Genomic DNA, 24,060 nt, shown 5'->3' on the forward strand with positions numbered 1-24,060 from the left:
AAATAAATAAAAATCGAAATTCTGAAATTTTATCACCATTTGCCATTAACTCTTGTGGAACACCTAAAGGGTTAACGACGTTTGTAAAATCAGTTTTGAATACCTTGAGGGGTGGTTTCTATTATGTAAGCCTCACAAAGTGACTTCAGACCTGAACTGGTCCCTAAAAAGTGGGTTTTTAAAAATTTCAGAAAAATTTCAAGATTTGCTTCTAAACTTCTAAGCCTTGTAACATCTCCCAAAAATAAAATATCATTCCCAAATTGATCCAAACATGAAGTAGACATATGGGGAATGTAAAGTAATAACTATTTTTGTAGGTATTATTATGTATTATAGAAGTAGAGAAATTGAAACTTGGAAACTTGCAATTTTTTACAAATTTTTGGTAAATTTGGTTTTTTATAAATAAAAATGATTTTTTTTTTTTACTTCATTTTACCAGTGTCATGAAGTACAATATGTGACGAAAAAACAATCTCAGAATGGCCTGGATAAGTCAAAGTGTTTTAAAGTTATCACCACTTAAAGTGACACTGGTCAGATTTGCAAAAAATGGCCTGGTCCTTAAGGTGAAATATGGCTGTGTCCTAAAGGGGTTAAGGATGGAAACACACGTGCAGTTTTTTATGCAAAGCCAGAAGCAGATCCAGCAGGAATGAGAAGCACAGGCCGTTCCTTCATAGTTGCCCATCCTTTTGAACTTTCTCAGCCTCACATGAAGACTTTAAATCATTTGACACTGTACTGAAAGGGATTTGTGTTGTCTGTAGGAAACAGAATGTAAATGCATTACTTTCTGGATAAACATAGCTATCTACTGTGTGAAACAGGAAAGTGAATATCAATTCATGTTCTTATCCATCGGTAGCGCACAGAACAACCCCCTGCCATCAAATTTCCTTTTTTAAACATGATTTCAGTGGTAGCCTACAGAGTAAATATTGTTTCAGAAAACAGAGCCAATACTGCCATCATACCAATATTTTTCATTGTGAACTATTACTACAAAGCTAAATGTGATCAGCACTAGCGCCATCTAGTGAGATGACTCCCTTACAACGCACACCGTCAATAACATTGCCCGAGGCCATTTCTTTACAGTAATATCTGGGCTCGCACAGATGGCAGAGCTACGTATGCCTTCTTTAGCACAAAGACTTTTGTACAGATAGACCGACTGGGCATCTGTCAGATTCAATCCCTATACAACAGAAAAAGAAAAAAAAAACTTTGTATGGCTCAATCTGAAATTGGAAATATGGAGGTACAACAGAGGGATCCCTAAAACAGAGCCATAATACAACTCTGTGCAGGAGCCCGGGCCCAAAGCCAAAAATCATCGCCAGAGTACACTGTATTTGGTCTCGTTGCCTCCAAATAAGAATTGGGAAACAAAACGAATATAAAATTTCTCTTGATAAAAGTCTATTGTCATGCTTCGGCCCAATTAAGGATGTCCACTTTTTTCTCAGGGAATTGCGTTATTCTGTTCTAGCTGTGACAAAAACATGATATATAGGACACAAATGGTGCCCGACATTAACCATTAAGGATGCGGACAGCCCGATCTTCCGGTCCGTGGCTCCCGAAAAGAATAGAACATGTTCTATTCTTACCCGCAATACGGACGTGTGAATGGACCCTTAATTTGAGCATCAGTTATGATCAGTTTGCACAAAAAAATAATGCACCGGTTATTTTTAGCATCAGTTATGATCAGTTTGTGCCAGAGGTCAGTTATTTTTGACGGGAGAAAAAGTACTGGCGGAACTGTAAAAGCATGAAGAAAAAACCAAAAAAAAACAACACACACCTCACTAATTGGACCACTGCCATTTCCAGCGCCCCCTGTTCCTCAGTCCCCTCTGGTCTTTGTTTACCTAGCTGCAGCAGTGGCAAGCCCGTAAACACATGTGACCCCTGCAGCCAATCACTAACCTCAGTGGTCTCATACCACATGCACATTAAGGCCCCTTTCACACGGGCGAGTATTCCGCGCGGATGCGATGCGCGAGTTGAACGCATTGCACCCGCACTGAATCCCGACCCATTCATTTCTATGGGGCTGTTCACATGAGCGTTGCATGAAAATCGCAGCATGCTCTATATTCTGCGTTTTTCATGTAACGCAGGCCCCATAGAAGTGAATGGAGTTGCGTGAAAATCGCAAGCATCCGCAAGCAAGTCTGGATGCGGTGCAATTTTCACGCACGGTTGCTAGGAGACGATTGGGATGGAGACCCGATCATGATTATTTTCCCTTATAACATGGTTATGAGGGAAAATAGCATTCTGAATACAGAATACATAGTAAAATAGCGCTGGAGGGGTTAAAAAAAAAACTATAAAAAATTAACTCACTTTAATCCACTTGATCGCAAAGCCCGGCATCTCCTTCTGTCTTCATCTTAGCTGTGTGGAGGAACAGGACCTGTGGTGACGTCACTTCGGTCATCACATGATCCATCACCATGGTAAAAGATCATGTGATGGATCATGTGATGACCGGAGTGACGTCACGACAGGTCCTGTTCCTCCATACAGCTAAGATGAAGACAGAAGGAGATGCTGGGCTGCGCGATCAAATGGATTAAGTTAAATTTTTATTTATTTTTTAACCCCTCCACCGCTATTTTACTATGCATTCTGTATTCAGAATGCTATTATTTTGCCTTATAACCATGTTATAAGGGAAAATAATACAATCTACAGAACACCAATCCCAAGCCCGAACTTCTGTGAAGAAGTTCGGGTTTGGGTACCAAACATGCGCGATTTTTCTCACGCGAGTGCAAAACGCATTACAATGTTTTGCAACCGCGCGTGTTCCCGCAAAGTACCCGCATATTTTCCCGCAACGCCCGTCTGAAAGAGGCCATACAGTGACTGCAGCATCATGTGTGGATATGGCCGTGGCCGTGTTACCACTGTAGCCTGTAAGCAAAAATTGGAGGGAGGAACAGAGGATGCTTGAAGTGGTGTAGTCGGGTCCAATGGATGGGTTGTTTTTGGTATTATTACAATCCATGCCTTTTACCTATATTTTTCCATAAGTCGCACAACCACTTTAATCATCACATGGTGTGCACGTCCCACCTCTGCTCCCTTTAGCCTGTGAAAGGATCTTTCCACCAAATAAGCCCGCGTCTGCTGTGACCTCAGATGGTCCTTAAGAAGCATGGGATTTACTGCTCAAAGTCCTCCCAAGTCCCTGGCGATGACGCCTACTATGACTTCTCCGTCAAATCACCACACCAGAATAGTGCAGCGCTGGAAACAAGAGTCCGACTGTAGTGTGCTGGGCCCGGACCATCTCCTGCCGCAGGTGGCAGGCCTTGTATGTAAATAATGAATCCTCAACTCTTCCTGCCTTGCCTGGCTACTGTCCCAGCGCATTGGGCACCAGGACCACCATCAGAAATTTCAGGGTCCAATACAGTAAGATTGGTCGGGGTCCCAGAGGGGGTTAACATTTAGAGGGACTTTTTACATGAGTCTACAGCTATGCAATACCAGCACCATGTTTACTACATAGTTATGATACCAGAACCATGCTTACTAAATAGATATGGTACCAGAACTTTGCTTCATACTTCGCTATGGTACCACAACCAGGCATACTAAATAGGCATAGTATCAAAGCCAGGCTCAATAGATAGATATGTAACAGAACCAATCGTATTACATACACAGTACCAGAACTAAGCTTCAAAGGGTTATCCAGGTTCTAGATATTGATGACCTATCATGTAAATTGGAACTGAGCTGCAGGACAAGTTGTCTGCCACTGGTACCACCCAGCGTCTTATTTATGCTTATTTATATTTATATTTATATATATAAAATCATTTTTTCCCCCTAAATAAAACCACACAGAGATATGGGACAAGTATATTGCGGACATACTAGCGGCGATCTAGCTGTTCATGGCCGCATCTCTATAGAGTAAAGAGGTGACAGAATCCCTTTAAAACAAACAACTAAAAAATCCATCAAAAACAGTATGTAGTATACCTGGATACATCTGAAAACATACTGCAAATCTGGCTTAAATCCAGTAAATATACCAGAAACATGTTCACATCTGCGGTTAAGAGCTCATGCACACAAACATATTTTCTTTCCGTTTTTTTGTGGACCGTATACGCAACCATCAATTTCAATGGGTCTGCAAAAAAAATGCAAGTTACTCCGTGTGCATTCCATTTCCTTATGTTCGTATGTACATTCCGCAAAAAAAATAGAACACGTCCCATTATTGTCCGCATTATGGACAAGGATAGTACTGTTCTATTAGGGGCCAGTTGTTCAGTTCCGCACACGGACGTCATCTGTATTTTTTGCGGACCACAAAATACATACAGTCGTGTGCATGAGCCCTTAGGCTTAGTTCGGGGCCTCCATTGCAGATTCTGCCAGAGTGGGATCAGTTCAGTTCGAATAGTTTCAGTTATCTGTCGAATTCGGCAATTTCATAATTTTCATTCTTCTGCACCTATAACGTAGCAGACCAACAGAAATAACTAGCAGTAATGTGAATGTGGCCTAAATTCGTTTTTACACACATGTGTATACTTCTATGCACACAGATATACTTTTACACGCATACTGACACACATAGGAGTGCCTTTACAAAGTAGCCATGATTTTACATATGCAAAGGCACATTTTAGATACATACATACACAAAGAAAGAGGATCACATATACACACTCACGGTTAAATTGCCAACTGTGAAATGCACAGCTTTAGTGGAGGACCGGTCCGCAGCAGGTGGCCAACGGCAGCCAGCATTGATGGAGAAAGACGGCTTGGGAGCTGCCTGGTGGTTGTAAAGTCACCACTGTAAAACTTTGGGGGAGATTTATCAAAACTGGTATAAAGGAAAACTGACTGACTTACCAACCAATCAGATTCCACCTTTCATTTTACAGTGCTCCTTTGGAAAATGAAAGGTAGGATCTGATTGGTTGCTATGGGCAACTAAGCCAACATTCCTTTATACCAGTTAATAAATCTCCCTCTTTGTCCCTTCCACATAGTTTTTATCTGTTAAGCGTCAGTCACACGTCTATGTCCGTGCTCAAATCCGTGAGCAGGTGGTCAGTGATGCATCCGTGAAGCTGTCCGTGAAGGATCTGTGTGTCCGTTTTTTGCTCGCCGTGTTGCATCCGTGTTTCACTGACACTGAACAGCTGAAAAATAATTTTCCAAAGCATCTCTTCTTAATGATCCGTGAAACACGGATGCAACACGGATGGCATCCGTGTTGCATTAGTGGTTTTCACGGACCCATAGACTATAATGGACGTGATGGACGGACAAAATAAAGAATGCATCCGTGCTAAAAACACTGACCCACGGACCCTGCTAAAACACTGATGTCTGCCCCTAACGCCTGGATATATTTCTTAGCCTCTCAGTGTCAACATTTTAAGGGTTGGATGGAATTTCAGCTACCAGACGTGACGGGAAAAATACTGCAACACTGGTTGGGTAGTAGGGATCTTATGGGTATTCTGGAGGGTGCAGGGATGCATGGGGGGGGGGGAGAGAGAAAGTAACGCTTATAGAGCTTATGAAAAAAAAGTGTGGGCAAAGGTGAAATTGATCAGGGGAGTTGGTGGGGTAGGAGAGCTTTCTCCAATATGGAACAATAACTTGATGCCAGAGTTCATTTCTCTATCAGGAGTCCGAAATTGGGAATCCCATGGAGTAATGAGGATAGGTCAATTGATTGAGACTAATGTATTTAAATCATTTCAAGGCCAACAGCAAGAATTCAACATTCCTAAAGTGTGGTTCTATCAATACCTGCAACTGAGACACGCCTATGATGTCACGATAAGGAAGGGTTGCATTATTGCAAAAACAGATGTGGTCCATAAACTGGTTCTCCCAGCTGGAGGAAAGAGAGGTCTGATTTCACAGGTGTATACTCTGCTTTTAGACAAATTCTTGATAGAATTCCCTCTTACAAGGATGAGAAAATGGGAAAAGGATCTGGGGGACATCCCTAAGGAACAGTGGGAAGATATATTGGAGGCAGTCCCGAGAGTGTCTGTAAGTGAACAGGGCAAGCTGTCACAATTGTTTATCATCCACAGAGTCTACAAAACTCCAGTGTTTTTACGAAAAATTGGGGTTAGAACTGATGACAACTGTCCAAAATGTATGGCGGAAGGTGCAGATCTGTTTCATATGCTTTGGGCTTGTCCAGTGCTAAGTAGTTTTTGGGATGAGGTGTTGACTTTGATTAATCGTAACCTGGAATTGAGGGTGCAGAAGGACCCCAAGATATGTGTGCTGGGATATGTGAAGGAGATTGGTGGGGGAGAGGCGGTCAAAGTGGCGGTTGGGAGACTATTGTATGTGGCTAGGAAGATGATTGCTTTTAGGTGGATCCAGGGGAGTCCGCCAACGGTGGATGAATTTGTGAGAAAGGTGCATGATATGTTGACTTTAGAGAAGGGAGTGTTTGTTAGGAGAGGACGCCCTCAGAAGTTTTAAAAGTTGTGGAATGAATGGTTGTCTCACACTCATGTCGTCATCTAAAAAGGTCTTGAAAATTCATGCTCTGATTTGGGGGGGGGGGTTGGTAGGTGGGAGAGGGGGGGTGGGGGATGTTGGGTTTTATAGTCAAATAACTCTACTGCTTTGTCTTTTTATTGGTATATTCACTATGTACAATAATTGTGGAAGATGTATCAAATATGTGGACATATGATAATGTTTTTATACAATTCTGTGTATATGAGATGTGGAGGGGAGAAAATTTCAGGAAAATTGTAGACGCAAATTGTTTTGTGATATGCCAATTTTATTTGAATAATAAAAACGATTTGATTGAAAAAAAAACACTGATGTCTGAATACACACAATAAAATGAATGGGTACGTGTGCTGTCCGTGGAGAACATGTACAGCACACGTCCGTGAAACACTGATGTGTGAATGAGGCTTTAGTGTGGACTACCAGCACTAACAGCAGCTAGGCCACACGCTCTGACAGCCTTTAAAATTGGTAGGCCGCTTTGGGCAGCCATGGGCCCCCTGGGAGATTCAGGACTGGAAAGCAGTGGCGTACATAGAGAAATAAGGGCCCCATAGCAAGGATCAAACCAGGCCCCCCACACAGGACAGAAGGATTTCTGCCTAAACCCTTTTCAATGACCCTAGGGCTATTTTTCACTGCCTCAATTGCTAAAAGTTGTTCCTTCAGGGGGTAGAGTCCTGACCAAGTTTACTCCCCCAGTAGAAGAGGAGATAATCCCAACTAAGACTGGGCCCCCTCTTGCCCTGGGCCCCATTGCAGTCGCATGGTCTGCCGCTATGGTAGTTACGCCCCTGCTGGAAAGGCTGCCTAAGCAGACCCCATTATTGTAATCGACCAGACGAGAATGAGTGAGGCAGGTCCTGACGTTCTCACCTTGCATACTGACCCATTTGAGTGGGCAAGTCAGTCTATCACTGAAACAGGGATCTCAAGTCTCCCGGAGGTTCAGGGAGTCTCCCACTATTAGATAGCGGCTCCCTGACACCCTCGTGTGAAACAATATATCCTGGAAAGGTAGCAGAGCAGAGAGATAAGAGAAGTGACAGGACACAGAGTTTAGATTACAGGTTGAATTAACCCTTTAGGGTCAAATTGGCTTCTCAAGGAGATATATATGTTAAAGGCATCCCTTCTTCTGTCTCATTCAGTAGCTATATAACTATTGAGAGAGATGTATTTTTTTAAAATACATTTACACATTTAACTCTCCATTTTAATTATATTATTTACCCCAGTGTTAAAGGGTTTCTGTCACCCCATTAAACCGTTTTTTTTTTTTTTTTCTTTACTAATAATCCCTATAGTGCGATCTCATGATACATAAGCAAATTAATCATTTTGGTTCAGTAGAATTTGCTAAAAATCGATTTTTAAAATATGCTAATTACCTTGCTACCAGCAAGTAGGGCGGCTACTTGCTGGTAGCAGCCGCATCCTCCGATGGTAATGACGCCCCCTCGGCATGCTGATTGACAGGGCCAGGGAAGGGAATCGTTCTCTGCTGGCGCTGTTAGAATTTGAAATCTCGCGCCTGCGCCGTACCTGTCTTCAATCGGCGCAGGCGCACTGAGAGGCGGCCGCTCTGCTCGACCGCTCCATCCTCAATGCGCCTGCGTCGATGAAGTCATCAAGTACACCCGGAAGAGATTTATTATTAATAATCGTTGGTGGTATAGTGTTAATAACTGTCATTTTTATAAAATTATTTATTCCCATTTCGTTGGTGGTTTTTGTGGCAGCATGCTTATTATGTACATACTTACCTGATTCGAGCATCCAGCGACGTCACCAGACTCTCCGCCTCCTTCCAGCGATGCCGGCGTCTTCTCTTCCGGGTGTACTTGATGACGTCATCGACGCAGGCGCATTGAGGATGGAGCGGTCGAGCGAGCGGCCGCCTCTCAGTGCGCCTGCGCCGATTGAAGACAGGTACGGCGCAGGCGCGAGATTTCAAATTCTAACAGCGCCAGCAGAGACCGATTCCCTTCCCTGGCCCTGTCAATCAGCATGCCGAGGGGGCGTCATTACCATCGGAGGATGCGGCTGCTACCAGCAAGTAGCCGCCCTACTTGCTGGTAGCAAGGTAATTAGCATATTTTAGAAATCGATTTTTAGCAAATTCTACTGAACCAAAATGATTAATTTGCTTATGTATCATGAGATCGCACTATAGGGATTATTAGTAAAGAAAAAAAAAAAAAAAACGGTTTAATGGGGTGACAGAAACCCTTTAAATTCACCCCCCCCCCTGGATGCTTGTTTTTTTCCTACAGTGGGGTAGATAATTACACACAGGGTTTTAAAGAATAAACTTCCTCACTCAGACCAAGAGCCGCCTCAGCGAGTCAGCAAGTGAATGGAAGCATCCGTGCATGCGCATTGCGCAACCTAAGCTTCGGTTCACTTGCTTCTTGTCAGCTCAGCGAATGAACCGAAGATTCGATTCATGAATCAGTTCATTTGAAAGATCCGAACTTCCCATCTCTAGTTTACTCGCAGTAAACCTTTCCGGCAACCTGTAGCAGTGTCCCCTTCTTGGCGCGTGCGCACAGTGCAAGAAGAAGCCGATGCCAGCAGTCCGCAACGGCGCATCAGGCTGAGCCTGTGTGCACGCGCAGGATCTCAAAGCGGGAGGAGGGGGGAGGGAGGGAGAGGCGGCACTGAGGAGTAGAAGGAGGCGCTGGGCACGAAGGGAGATGCGTGCGGCCGGGCACCATGCATCCACAGAACTCCCCTGCTTGGGCACCTTAATGATTGACAGGTTAGTAAAACCTGTTTTTCCGCAGAATAAAGCCACAAATAGCTTTTATAAGGCCACCTTAGAAATCAGAATTCTACCCTGGACATGAGCATATGTTTAGCTCACAGGGCTTATAGGTGGTAATCCCTTTATTCATATACATAAATATGATAATTTGGGGCAGGGTAATCAACCCTGTCCTCCACACCATAGAGCAAAGTGTGCAGATACTGCATATGTCTGGAAAATGTAATAAAAAGTTCGTGAAAGAAAGAAAAAAAGAAAACCTCCATGAAATGAGAAGTGCACCTCCCTGAAATGAGTTTTTGCAGGTTGGGATGTCTGCTGAAATGGGGCCATGCAGTTTTAGTTATGTGAAATAAGCAGCCATATCATATGTGTAACAGGAGCCACCAGCTCCTGTCTGCAGCACAATCTGGGCTGCTCTGCTGGTATGGGCCCCATAGTGGCCGTTACGGTGGTAGTTTCACCCCTGTCTCACCACACAGTGCGTCTCGGAAGCGGGCAGTGGACAGGAGCAGTAGAAAGCGGGCAGCGGCCGGCAGAGATAGAGGGAGCTGGAGACTGACAGCATTGAGCTGCTCCGCACAGAACGTTCTGGTGGGGGCAGGGGTCCGGACGCCGTACAATGCATTTAAAAAAAAACAGCACTACAATTTGAGAGTGGAATTAACCCAAGTCTGGGCCTGGCACAGTGTGCTCATTAATAGCAGAATAAGTCTCATGCGTAAAAGCAGTCAACACAAACCTCCTTTAGGTCACAGTAAGACCTGTCTGTCCCTTTGAACAGTTCAGTGGTCTAATTTAATGTCCATACTTTAAGTGACGGCCTATCCTCAGGACAGGCCTTCAATACCTGATCAGCGGGGGTCCAGACTCCACCAATCAGCTGTTCTGTGTAGCGCTGGTGTAGTGTCCCACTACGTAAGGGTGGGCACTACTAAGGGTCATGTTGCCCCACCTCCTGTGGAAAATTGCCATTGTATTTTATATTGCATTGTAATGTATAATTTCATGATTATCTCCTGTACCAGGCCTGCTAGGGGTGTAGTTTCTCCTCCTAAGCTGTAGAGGGAGCTAGGGAACCCCCTAATATATATAGTTAGGCCCAGACAGGAAGGCAGACATCCCAACCTGCAAAAACTCATTTCAGGGAGGTTTTCTTTTTTTCTTTCTTTCACGAACTTTTTATTACATTTTCCAGACATATGCAGTGTCTGCACACTTTGCTCTATGGTGTGGAGGACTGGGTTCATTACCCTGCCCCAAATTATCATATTTATGTATATGAATAAAGGGATTACCACCTATAAGTCCTGTGAGCTAAACATATGCTCATGTCCAGGGCAGCATTCTGATTTCTAAGGTGGCCTTATAAAAGCTATTTGTGGCTTTATTCTGCGGAAAAACAGGTTTTACTAACCTGTCAATCATTGAATTAAGGTGCCCAAGTAGGGGAGGTCTGTGGATGCATGGTGCCCGGCCGCATGCATCGCCGTTCGTGCCCAGCGCCGCTTTCTACTCCTCAGTGCCGCCTCTCCCTCCCCCTCCTCCCGCTTTGAGATCCCGCACGTGCGCACAGGCTCATCCTGATGCTCCGTTGCGGACTGCTGGCATCGGCTTCTTCTTGCACTGTGCGCACGCGCCAAGAAGGGGACACTGCTACAGGTTGCCGGAAAGGTTTACTGTGAGTAAACTAGAGATGGGAAGTTCGGATCTTTCACATGAATCAGTTCATTCAAATGAACCGATTCATGAATGGAATCTTCGGTTCATTTGCTGAGCTAACAAGAAGCAAGGGAACCGAAGCTTAGGTTGCGCAATGCGCATGCGCGGATGCTTCCATTCACTTGCTGACTTGCTGAGTCGGCTCTTGGTCTGAGTCAGGAAGTTTATTCTTTAAAACCCTGTGTGTAATTATCTACCCCACCGTAGGAAAAAAACAAGCATCCAGGGGGGGTGAATTTAACACTGGGGTAAATAATATAATTAAAATGGAGGGTTAAATGTGTAAATTTATTTTTGAAAAATACATCTCTCTCAATAGTTCTATAGCTACTGAATGAGACAGAAGAAGGGATGCCTTTAACATATATATCTCCTTGAGAAGCCAATTTGACCCTAAAGGGTTAATTCAACCTGTAATCTAAACTCTGTGTCCTGTCACTTCTCTTATCTCTCTGCTCTGCTATCAGTAAACCTTTCCAGGATATATTGTTTCACATGTGGGTGTCAGGGAGCCGCTATCTAATAGCGGGAGACTCCCTGAACCTCCGGGAGACTTGAGATCCCTGGGAAGGAAGAGTTCAGGCCAGTCCAGTAGGCTAAGTAGCTCAGTCTAGCCTGCCTGAGGGTCCTGAGTAAGCAAAGCTCAGAAGTTAACCCAGGAGAAGAAGTTGTCTCCTGAAGATATCTAGCACCTTGAAAAGTACAGTGCAGAGCCACTTTATTCCAGCCAAGTAGAAAGCTGAAAGGCAGAAGGATATTTACAGCAAGAGGATTTACATCAGAGGAAGGTTTCCCTACCCAAGGATAAAGCCAGCTATAGGGCATACGGGCCTTGGAGAAAGCCAGACAGGATCTGAGGAAAATACAGCCTGATCTGTAAGTGTTATTCCCTCTGAGTATCTTGCAAAGACTTTGCCTGCCACTTATGTGAAGCCTGCCTGTGAACAAAATTGTACATGTGGAACTAACTGAAACCTGTAAATAGTTGAACTGTTCAGTAAAAAGAAGTTCTGGTTCATTGCCACTTTGTGTACCTCAATTATTCCTACAACAAATTGGTGTGCCACTGTTACCGGCACTGGCGTCACGAACTATAAGGGATCTTGCCACCGGCACATTAAACTTCCAACACCCAGGGCACCTCACCTATCACCTGGCCTGGTCCCTATACACAGAGAGTGCCCCAGAGGATTCACGTGCCAGCCTCTCTATCACTGCTGTACGCCTGCCCAGGGTAAATAAAAACTGTGAGTACCAAGAGCAACACTCGGTTTGTTAACTACCCCTGTGACCTCACATTCACTCACCCTACAGGACTGGCGTACTGCACTGGAGCTACAGAGCACTGTTAACATTGTATCAGACAGCTCTTGTCACTGCAGCACTGCTTCCATAGAATTCAATGAGAGCGGCGCTGCGGTGACGAGCGCTGTCCAATACAATGCTTGATGATGCAGTGTAGTTCAAGAAGCAGAGCCACACAGAACCACAGATCGGCAGGGATATGGGGTATCCAATCCCCGCCAATTAGCTAGCGGTGGCCTATCCTGAAGATAGGCCTTGAGTTAGAAAAGGTTGGTGGATTATCTGTGTGCGAGTTCAAAGTCATTAGATCCATCGCCATTAAAGGTGATATGACTCGTCCACAGTCTTGTCTCTCGGCGCACACTTCCAGTAAAGCCCACCCATGGTTACCATACACAACGTATAAGTATTTAGAGACCAATGAACAGACTGAATGACAGCATTGATATGCTAAGAAGCTCCCGGGGCTGACAACATTGTGTGGTCTGCAGTACTTCCATAGACACTCATTTCCCATCAGTTGTGTTGCAGATATGCCAGTCAGCACTTAATCCACGATAATGTACACGGCAGAAGAAACTCAGGAGCATTACCAGATGTGAAAAAGCTAATAAAGAGGTTTCTAGAAAGGCTCAGTGTTAAAAATAGTACAAATCAATATTATATTGATTACCTTGCTCAAGTCGGAAGCAAAGTGATCTCTTTGCTGCTTCTATTTCGGGACTTGGATGATCTAGAAATTGCCTACACCATTCCAGTGGGCTGAGGGCAGACTCAAACCGTTTCTGCTTCTTGGTAGGGGACACGTAAAGCCTGGAAAAGACAAAGTGTAAACCAATTGTACATAACATGTAAAACCTTACAGCTTAGGTTTCACTGCAGATAAACCCCAATAACGCACTCGGGATGTTTTAAGGAAGTTCCACACTAAGGCTCCATTCACACGTCCGTGTAATGGGTCCACATCTGCTCCGCAAATTGCGGAACGGGTGCGGACCCATTCATTCTCTATGGAGAAGGGATGGATGCGGAGGGCACACTATGTGCTCTCCGCATCCACATTTCCGGAGCGCGCCTCCAATCTTCCGGTCCGCAGCTCTGGGAAAAAAAAAAAATAGAACATGTCCTATTCTTAAACCTAACAGCATAAAGCAACGAATGTGAGTGCGGGTCCTTTCTTCAGTATTGTATCTCTGGGACACCAGCCCGTGGACACGTGCACCACCTACACCGCAGTGCCGATCAGCGTTCATCATACTCCTGTCCTGTTCTTGTCCGCAATTGCAGACAAGAATGGGCAGTTCTATGGGGGGGTGCCGGCCGGGTGTATTGTGGATCCGCAATGCACTACGGACATCTGAATGGACCCCAATTTTAACTGGTTCACAAATTGCAGATGTGCAAAATATGGATGTGGTCCATGTTGCATCCACATATCTCAATGACCTATTGACTTCAATGGGTCCAAGGTCTGCATTTTGTGGACAAAGATAAGACATGTTCTATCCTGTTTGCAGAACAGACATTTTCCGCATCCGTATGTCCAATTCACAAGAAAATAAACAATTAGGGTAATTTATCAAACTGGTGTAAAGTAAAACTGCTTAGTTGCCCATAGCAACCAGAGTCCACCTTTCATTTTTGACAGCTCCTTTGGAAAATGAAAGGTGGAATCTGATTGGTTGCTACTGACAACTAAGCCAGTTTTTACATCAGTTTGATACATTACCCCATATGACCATAAAATGTGCACCATGGACCCATTAAAAAAAACTATGGGGGACAGTTATCAAAACTGGTGTAAACAAAAATTGGCTTAACTGCTCATAGCAACCAATCAGATCCTACTTGTTATTTCTCGGAGCTCCTTTGGAAACATATCAATGACATTTAATTGCACTAATTTTGCAGATTTCTCTTGATACTCTTTAAGGGACAAAGTAGTTTAGAGCAACTAAACTTTAATTCAACTTAAAAAAAAAAATAAAATCATGTCTCAAATGCCCTAAAAATGATTTTTTCAATATATTTTATTAAATTGATTTTTTACAAAAGAAATTTGCACCTAAAGCTAAAAGCCGACATGTAGATCTTTTAGTTTAGCAAAGTAGGACTAGGCACAGGCAGGAGCCAGTCCGCTCAGCTAATCCTGGCATAGCACATGGTTACAGGGTACCCATGTGCTATGCCAGCACTTAGCCAACCTCAGGGGGCACAGGTAGGAACAGCAATGTGTGCCCCATTGATACAGTACAAGGAATCAGTCAGCGATGTGTGAATATGGCCTCATGCACACGACCGTTGCGTGTTTTGCGATCTGCAAAACACGAATGGCGTCCGTGTGAGTTCCGCAATTTGCGGAACGGCGCGGACAGCCATTAATAATATAACTGCCTATTCTTGCCCGCAAAACGGACAAGAATAGGACAGGTTATATTTTTTTTTACGGACCACGGAACGGAGCAACGGATGCGGACAGCACACGGAGTGCTGTCCGCATCTTTTGCGGCCCCATTGAAGTGAATGGGTCCGCATTCAAGCTGCATATACTGCGGCTCGGATTTGGACCAAAACAACGGTCATGTGCATGAGGCCTTACTGAATTTAAAGCTCGGCTGAAATCAGGATTATAGGTACAAATGTTAGCAAAAAGTAAAAATCTATTAAAAGCATATTCGAAAAATTATTTTTAGGGCATTTGGGACATAAAAAAAAAAAAGTTGAATAAAAATGGAGTCACTCTTTAAAGGTTGTCCTTCTCTGCCCACCCTCCAAGACTTGCTATGCGATTCATATACACAGCTACTCATCTTCTACACAATATTCAGCACAAGGTCTAACTATTCATTTCTATAAATCAGGGATCAGCAACCTTCGGCACTCTGGATGTTCCGTATACGGAACGCCAAAAAAAAAAAAAAACGGTCGTGTGAAAGAGGCCTTATTGGTCTACTTATAACCACCCCCAATCGGTTCTTAGAGGCCATGTCCACCCCCAATATGCTTATATTGCGGCAATGCATATAAAAACAAAATGGAGATAGAGAGAGAGATTAACTACAGCTCCTGTGCGGACATATGTGTCTCCATGGTAACCAGGCAGCAAGCAAATTCTCTGAAGTCCGATCCTGCAGTCATGCTAAGATCCATTGGACCTCTACTTACATTCAGTAGTTTAGTAAGAAAAATAAGGCCACTTGCACACGACCGTATGACTTTTTCAGTATTTTGTGGTCCACAAAAAACAGAGCCGCAAAAAATCCGGATGACGTCAGTGTGCATTCTGTATTTTGCGGAACGGAACAGCTGGCCCCTGAACAGTACAGTACTATCCTTGTCCGTTATGCGGACAATAATAGGACATGCTCCATCTTTGAACGGAACGGATAAATGGAAATAGAAGGCATACGGAATACCTTCCGTTTTTTGTTTTTTTTTGCAGATCCCTTGAAATGAAAAACGTTTGTGTGCAAGAGGCCTAAGACTGCAGGATTAAACGATAGAGGTATGCCACCCTCACCTTTTTTGAAAAGTAGTTTCAAGGTGGGCATCATCTGGTATGTTAGGCAGCCTTCATAACCCAGCACCATCTCATACACAAGCAACATCGAGCAGCTAAATCCCCAAGCTCATTTTGGTTACCCCCTAAAGGCAACCTGAAATCAGAAACCATCTGAGATACAGTATCACTACCGTACAGGGAAGGCAACGTCCACGTCTAGCCCGAGGGACACTTTATAATAGTCAGGTCTCTCCTATGTAACAGGATAAGGGGCTTTCTTGCTCTAGCACATGAGCAGTTTGTCACACGTCTTGAATGTGGAGCTAATCTTAAGGCTTTGTCTACAAAGAATCTTTTACTCAATTCTTGACCCACTTAGAGAAAAGTCTTTTTGGAAGAAAGGCTTCAATAGCCTGAAAGGGTTCAGTAGTGAAGATAAAAACAAGGAAAAGTAGGTTACACTCTCATACAAACAGCCAACTTTACATCAATAAGAAAAACGAAGGATTGTGCTATTATTACACTCTAACTTTATTGTAAATGGTCACTTTATGTTCAGATCTGGAGAAAGACGTTACATATGACAAGGTCAACAAGACAGGATGAGGCCAGGGCTTTGTATCTCACAAGAATGGATATGTCTCCCACAAGCAGAAAATAGTTACCATTTTATGTATTATCTTTAGTGTTTCTAAGCTAAATACATGGGCTAAAAAAAGGGTTTATATGCAGAAAATCAGCATGAAATCTGCCCCAAAACAGCTCATAAATCCACACTATTTATCGTGGTTTGGCTGCCTTTTTGGAGCAGTTTTTGGTGTGGATTGGATATGGATTTTCTGCAGATATCACACTTTCATTAAAGGGGTTCTCCAGGAATTAAGAATATGAAAATACCTAAATATTAGTTTATTATAAAAAATATTACCAAATACCTTCCATAAGTTATAATGGCTTGTTTTGTCTTGGGAGCAATCATCAGGGGAAATAAAATGGCCTCCGTACCTATTAGTCCACACAAAAACCTGTCCTAAACACACAGCAGGACAAGTTACTTCATAACACTAAGGGCTCGTTCACACGAATATGTGCTGCCCGTTTCCGTATTGCGGACCGCATTGGTGGATCCTCAATACACGGGCAACGTTCTGTGGCCATTCCGCATCACGGATGCGGACCCATTCACTTCAATCGGTCCGCAAATCCGGAGATGCGGAACAGAAGCACTGAACGGAACACTACGGATAGAACATGCTCTATCTTTTTGCGGAACGGAGGGATCGCGGACCCATTCAAGTGATGGTGCCCGTGCATTGAGAACCGCAATTTGCGGTCCACAGCATGGCCACAGGCTTCACACGTTCGTGTGAACGAGCCCTAAGATAAAGAGCTGCCTCATCCTCCTCTCTTCTTTAAGGGACTATGATCCTGAATACAGATAAGAACTTTAGTTGAATCTTTGTAGGAATGGAGTTCATGAGAAGACATGAAGTACAGAGAGGACAGACTGTGGTAATGTGGGGCTGTGGTAATGGAAACTGCATACAAGTGCTGCTGCTCATTACCCACCTCCTCTCTGTACTTCATGTCTCCTCATGAACTCCATTCCCACAGAGATTCAGCTGAAGATCATATTAAACTGTGTTCAGGATCATAATCCCTGACAAGCAGAGCAGAGAGGAGGATGAGGCAGCTCTTTACCTCAGTGTTCTGAAGTAACTTTCTGTATGATTAGTACAGGTTTTTTGTGCACTAATAGAATGGCGCACATTTTATTTCTTCTAATGATTTCTCCCTAGACAAAACAAGCCATTATATTTCATGAGAGGTATTTAGGAATATTGTTTGTAACAAAGTAATATTTAGGTATTTTCATATTCTTAACTCCCGGAGAACCCCTTTAAAAAGGGTGAAATCTGCACACAAAAAAAAAAAACGCAACAACTATTGACATGCTGCAGATTTCAAAATCCACATGGCGGGTCAATCTCTGCACCCAAGAAAAAAAGCTAAGTTTACATGAGATTTCTCTAAGCTTTTCCAGCAGGTGAACAAGCTTGCACACGTGTGCTGCTGGAAGTCCGCCCCAGCCCCATTTACTATAATAGGGACTAGCAGGAGATGCGGCCGCAGCATGGCAAACATGCCGAGAGGCGGCCAAACAAATACCGCAGCACACTGTGGTTTTTGTCCAGCCGCCTCTTATTAAGTCCGGCAGCACCCGTGTGCAAATGTTAGTACCGATCCAGCAGGCTGTTCGCCCAGTTACCCTGTGTGTGGCGCTGTAATAATATAGGGCTTTCAGAGTCCGGACAAAATAAATGAATAGCATGTTCCATGGGATTCCATATGTAAGGTGGTATAGGACAGCTCTGTACTATTGATGAGCTAATCAATTCGTTCAAAAGTCCATCTCCTTGAACAACGAGGGGCTGGCCCCACTGTTCAGGAGACTCCCTCTTGCTGACTGACAGGGCCAGACATCTGACCTGCCCTGTAATGGCGCAAGCGCAGAGGATCTGCTCCTAGTGTACCCAAACATGAGCGGCATAGTTAGCGACTGCCCTGCTCAGGGAACAGCAGCAGATCCTCTGCAAGTGCACCGCTACTCGGAGCAACAGCGCAGGAGCAAGATTGACAGGGCTGGTAAGATGTCTGGCCCTGTCAATCAAGGAGGGGGGAGTCCCTTGAGCAGAGGGGCCAGGCTGATTTTTTTACTAACTTGATTTGCTCATCACTATTCTGTATATGTGGCTCCCAAATACGCCCTCATCAGTGATGCTTACGGCCTCCCGTCACTGTAGCACACCCCTGTTGTGTGGCCTTAAGGTCCCTTTACATGGAACGCCAGAGCAGTAAATTGTCGGGGAGGAGGCATTCCTTCCTGACAATCTGCTGATCGCTGGTGGAGGAGACTGGTGCATTTACATGTATAGGGAGGAGCGATCAATAATGCCTTTGCCCTTCCCCATATGGACTTGTTTGCTGGCAGGAGATCGTGTCTACACAGCGATTTTTGTGTGTGCACAAATGATCGGATTACCCGATGGACGAGCTTTTCGTTCGTTCATCAGGTGATTGGCGGTACATTTACATCGTCAGATAATCACTAACGAGCGTTCCTATGAACCCCAGTGAGTGGGGCTAGCGCAAAACCATGAAAAATGACAGCAGAAAGCCAAGTGGCAGCTTCTGATTTCTGCCACGGTTTCCACAGTGGTAAAATGCCAGTGTGAACATGCCCTAATGGCTCTCGAACACGATCTGCTTCAGATCACGAATATGAGCCCATAGAATGTTAAGGGCTGATACTGTACCACTATGCCAGGGGTCCGCAACCTCTGGTACTCTAGCTGTTAAACTACAACTCCCAGCATGCACTGTTCACTTCTATGAAATTTCCGTGAATGAACTGCACACATACAGATGTCCTATTTTGTAACTTTATCCCATTACCTGGAAAAAGATAATAGCAGTTGACTTTAGGGTAAGGCTACTTTCACACTCGTATTTGGTGCGGATCCGTCATGGATCTGCAAAGACGGATCCGTTCAGATAATACAACCGTCTGCATCCGTTCAGAACGGATCCGTTTGTATTATCTGTAACATACCCAAGACGGATCAGTCATGAACACCATTGAAAATCAATGAAGGACGGATCCGTTTTCTATTGCGTCAGAGAAAACGGATCCGTCCCTATTGACTTACATTGTGTGTCAGGACGCTTGGCTCCGCTTTGCAAGCAGCGTTTTGGTGTCCGCCTCCAAAGCGGAATGTAGACGTAACGGAGGCAAACTGATGCATTCTGAGCGGATCCTTTTCCATTCAGAATGCATTAGGTAAAAACTGATCCGTTTGGACCGCTTGTGACAGCCCTGAACGGATCTCACAAACGGAAACCAAAACGCCAGTGTGAAAGTAGCCTCAGTTGTTTTTGTGGAGGTTTCTGTCTCTTTTCACTATTTTGTGTATTTCAAAAATGCGGCAAAATTGCACCTTTTTGTAGACTGCAGAGGTTTTGCTACAATTAAGAAAATCCGATAAATGGAGCCTGACCCACAGGTCTTCAATCATAGGCAAACAGTTTGCCATGTGGCTTGTCTAAAGCGGGGCACAGCGCACCAGTTACGGTGTATTTATGGCGGAATTTGATGATTTTTTCACAAATTTGTGGATTTTTGGGTGTGTATTAGGGCTCATGCACACGGCTGTGTTTTGCGGTCGACAAATCACAGATCCGCAAAACACGAACACAGGCCAAAGGCATTCCGCCATATTTTTTTTTTGTTACTCAAAACTGAAAAAATAAAACGGGTTCTATTTTTTTGCGGACCCACGAAACAGACTTATGGATGCTGACTGCACACATTGAGATGAATGGGTCCACAAAAAAGGCGGATCAGATGCGAACCAAAACCACGGACGCGTGCATGAGGCCCTGTGGATTTTGTTGATTATAACTTGTATGAGAATCTCTCCATTCAGTGCAATGGGAAACTGATTCTGCCGTGGAAAACGCTACAGACAAATCCGCCCGTATTTTGTTGCAGATTTGTCTGTAGCGTTTTCCACGGCAGAATCAGTTTCCCATTGCACTGACTGGAGAGATTCTTGTGCAGAAAATCCACAAAAGAACATTATTTAGGCTACATGCACACGACCGTTCAGTTTTTTGTGTCCGCAAAAAACAGAAGCCGTCCTTGTGCCTTCCGCAATCTGTGGAACGGAACGGGCGGCCCATTGTAGTAATGCCTATTCTTGTCCGCAAAACGGACAAGAATAGGACATGCTATTTTTTTGGGCGGGGCCACAGAACGGAGCAAAGGATGCGGATAGCACACGGAGTGCTGTCCGCATCTTCTGCGGCCCCATTGAAGTGAATGGGTCCGCACCCGAGACGCAAAAACTGCGGCTCAGATGCGGACCCGAAAAACGGTCGTGTGCATGAGGCCTTACTCTGCAAAACACGATGCAGGGTAGACAATTTTCAGCCCCATAGGAGAACATGGGGGAGTCTGCCAGGTGTGCGTGCACCCCCTTAGGGCTCAGGGAGACCCACATAAGGGCCTATATTTTGCGGTGCGGAGGCACAGACCCAAAAGCCCATGGAAGCACTTGGTAGCGTTTCCGATCTGTGCCTCCGCTCCGCAAAACATAGGACATGTCCTATCATCCGCAGCACAGAGTGCACACGGCCAGTGCCCATATAATGCGGACCCACGTGCATGAGCCCTTATACTGCACACATCATGGTATATAGCATGGGGTTGCTGGGGTATCTCCTGCAGGTAACATTTCATTGCGGGCGGACACACCTTGAATGCAGATGGTCTCTAAGGACCGTTAGTGAATAGGCTCGCGGTTTGTGAATGCAGACTGGCACCGATATAATAACAATCTCCTGCAGGGCCTTGAAAACAAAGGAGAATATTAGGAGACTATATAAATACCCGCTCTCCGATGCACTGCATAGGACCAAGGAGATGGTGTGATAGAAAACAAAACGCCCCCGTCCATGCCCACCAATCCCAGGCAGCATAGTACAAAACCAGAGGATGCTTTGCCATTCAGAAGAAATACGCGTAACCTGCATCCGACGCCATGCAGAGCTGCAGCCTCCTACCAGCTATGGAAAGCCGCTCGGGAAGATTTAGCCTGTGATAAAGCCAAATCCTATTGCCAGGAACAGATTGTACCCCTGCTGCCAGCGGCTGAGCAGCGACAGGGGAAATCCTCTTGGGCTAATAAAGGCCATTCCTGTGGGCGGCTCAGGACCACAGAGGGAAATGTGACATAACCCTGCAGGTCCTATGTAAAGCCACAGGTAACAGGGCCAAAGGGCAGGCTGAGCTCTGCTACATCTGTAGTGGTGAGGTTCTAGAACATACAGCTTCCCTGCTGCCAGCTGATCTGCATTCATGCCATGCACCTTCCACCCAGAGCCAACCTGTTCCCTCCTACCAAGCACAATTACTAGAGTGATTACCAGGTGTCTTCCTCTTCGCTACAATACCCATCTTCCAGGTCCAGTATGTCCACCTCATCCAGGAGGGTGGCACCGGTACTGGAGTGGTCAGTCAGTGGCCCCTCAGTGGCACTCAGACATGACAGCAGTGGTCTAGTACTGTAATAGCCCATGTGACCTGGAGGGTACAGGCTTCCCCCGATAGCAGAGGTGCATAGCAGGGTGGGCACCGGGCTGGGCAGGCATAGTCCGGCGGGCCGTGCCAGGGCAGACAGCTGATGCATTGCGGGCGGCGGCGGCAGCAGCAGGTGCGGGCTGGCGGTGCAGTTGCTGACGGCGCTCGCCCGGTTCCGTAGCTGCTCGTTCTGCCTCTCCAGCTTCCTGACCAGCTCCTGCAGCTTCTTCACCTCCAGCTCGGCGCTCATCGCCACCAGCCCGTTAGCGGCGGCGGGAGTGGCCGCTGCGGTGCCGCACTTCACCTCCGCCATGGCGCAGTCCGCACAGTGCTCGGAGGTCCAGGACGAGCGGCTCCGGGCTCCGTCGGTCAGGGACGCTGATGGCTGCTGCACCAGTGCTCTGGCTGCATCCTCCTGCTCCGAGTGGATGCGCCTCCTGTCAGCGCTCAGCATATTGATGTGAACGCCGGGCCCCCTCCCACTAATGCCGAGAGAGGGGGGACACACAATGGGAACAAAGAGAAGCCAGGCTCTGGGGACTGCTGACTGATAAGGATGGGCCCCCCAGACCCCGCGTCCATCACAGCCGGGGCCCCCGAGGTTTCCGCTCATCTCTAGCAATCAGTCTGGCCACAGCTGTGCAGAGGAATGCAGGCTAATGTTCTCTGGAAGCAGCCACTCTTATCATGGTGGACCGCATGCCGAACCATTCATTTCAATGGGTCCGCAAAACCGTGTGCATTCTGTTTCCGTATTTCCGTTCAGGAATACGGAATGCACGCGGATGTCATACGTATTTTTTGCAGACCGCAAAATACATATGGTCGTGTGCATGATTGACCATTTAGCATCCGTTTTAAAAAACGGCCAGTGTTTCATCAGTGAAGGACAGGTGTCTGCCATGGGTCCCTATATCCTTTCTTTAAGGCCATGTCCTAGAGTGGGTAACCTGCGCCACTACATCATCTGTTGTGAAACTACAACTCCCAGCATGCATACTTGCTCTGCTCTTCTCAGAACTCTCATCGTAATAAATCAAGCATGCTGGGAATTGTAGTTTCACAAGTGCCGCAGGTTGCCCACACCCTAGACTTTAATTGATAGTGAAAACAGCTGTGCACCTGAGGGTACATTCACACCACAGTGAAAAACATCAGTTTTTCAGCTTTTGTAATGAGCACCATACAGGCGTTTTCAAAACCGGTAAAAGCCTATGGGGCTATTCACATGGCTGCTTTCAACAGCAAGTGCATAGTGGCGGTCAAAAAATAAGGCATGTTTTTGCCCTTTTTCACGGCCAGACCAAGCCCCATTGAGATCAGTAGGCCTGTTTGCACCTGTCTAACAGATACATTGGGGGACATTTACTAAGGCTAGTTTCACACTAGCGGCAAGGAACTCCGGCAGGTGAATAGCCTGTCAGATCCGTGCTGTCGCTAGTGCACGTGTGCCCCCGAACTACCGCTCCGGCCCCATTGACTATAATGGGAATAAAACTACGACATGTCGTAGTTTTATTCCGGACGCCTCTCGGCACATTTGCCGTGCTGCCGCCGGAACTCAGTCCCGCCCTCATTATAGTCAATGGGGCCGGAGCGGTAGTCCCGGGGGCAGCACGGATCCAACAGGCTGTTCACCTGCCGGAGCAGCGTTCCGGAGTTTCTTGCCGCTAGTGTGAAAGTACCCTAAGATGGCTTTTTCGCCCCTGCACTGCTGTAGTATACGGCTAATATATGACTAGGAGTGTGCCTCATCGTAAAATAGGCGCATGTATGGCAGTCCGTGTACCTATGAAACTATGGTAGCCCCTGGCTGGTGTAGTTATACATCTACCTTTTTCACCTAAAAGTAGCAAATTTGCTGGGGCTGCAGTGGCCGTATATTTTCACTCCGCATCCGCCCGTCATTTGGAGACATCACAGGAATGTCATCTGTGTCCTACCTGCATCTCTGCACTCACAGCACAGGGGGTAGGGACAGTCGGTCCTGTCCCCCAGCAACAGGGCTGTTTAGCCAAAGGGGAGACAGTCGGTCTCCCCCCACAGCAGCATGGTGGTCTATCT

At 45.6% G+C, this 24,060-nt stretch overlaps 1 protein-coding gene across 2 annotated transcripts in view; it reads right to left on the bottom strand.

The window, feature by feature from the left end:
- Window positions 1-22,309, bottom strand: part of SLAIN1 (SLAIN motif family member 1) — an 89,611-nt gene extending 67,302 nt beyond the window's left edge. For both annotated transcript variants that reach the window (XM_040425329.1, XM_040425327.1), the window contains exons 1-2: window positions 21,843-22,309; window positions 13,026-13,165 (exon numbers count right to left, since the gene is read on the bottom strand). In XM_040425329.1, the coding sequence (XP_040281263.1) occupies window positions 13,026-13,165; window positions 21,843-22,309 (607 nt within the window). The remainder of the gene's footprint in view (window positions 1-13,025; window positions 13,166-21,842) is intronic.
- Between the last annotated feature and the right edge of the window lie 1,751 nt (window positions 22,310-24,060).

This window comes from Bufo bufo, chromosome 3, assembly GCF_905171765.1.
Source record: "Bufo bufo chromosome 3, aBufBuf1.1, whole genome shotgun sequence".
Classification (NCBI taxonomy): Eukaryota; Metazoa; Chordata; class Amphibia; order Anura; family Bufonidae; genus Bufo; species Bufo bufo.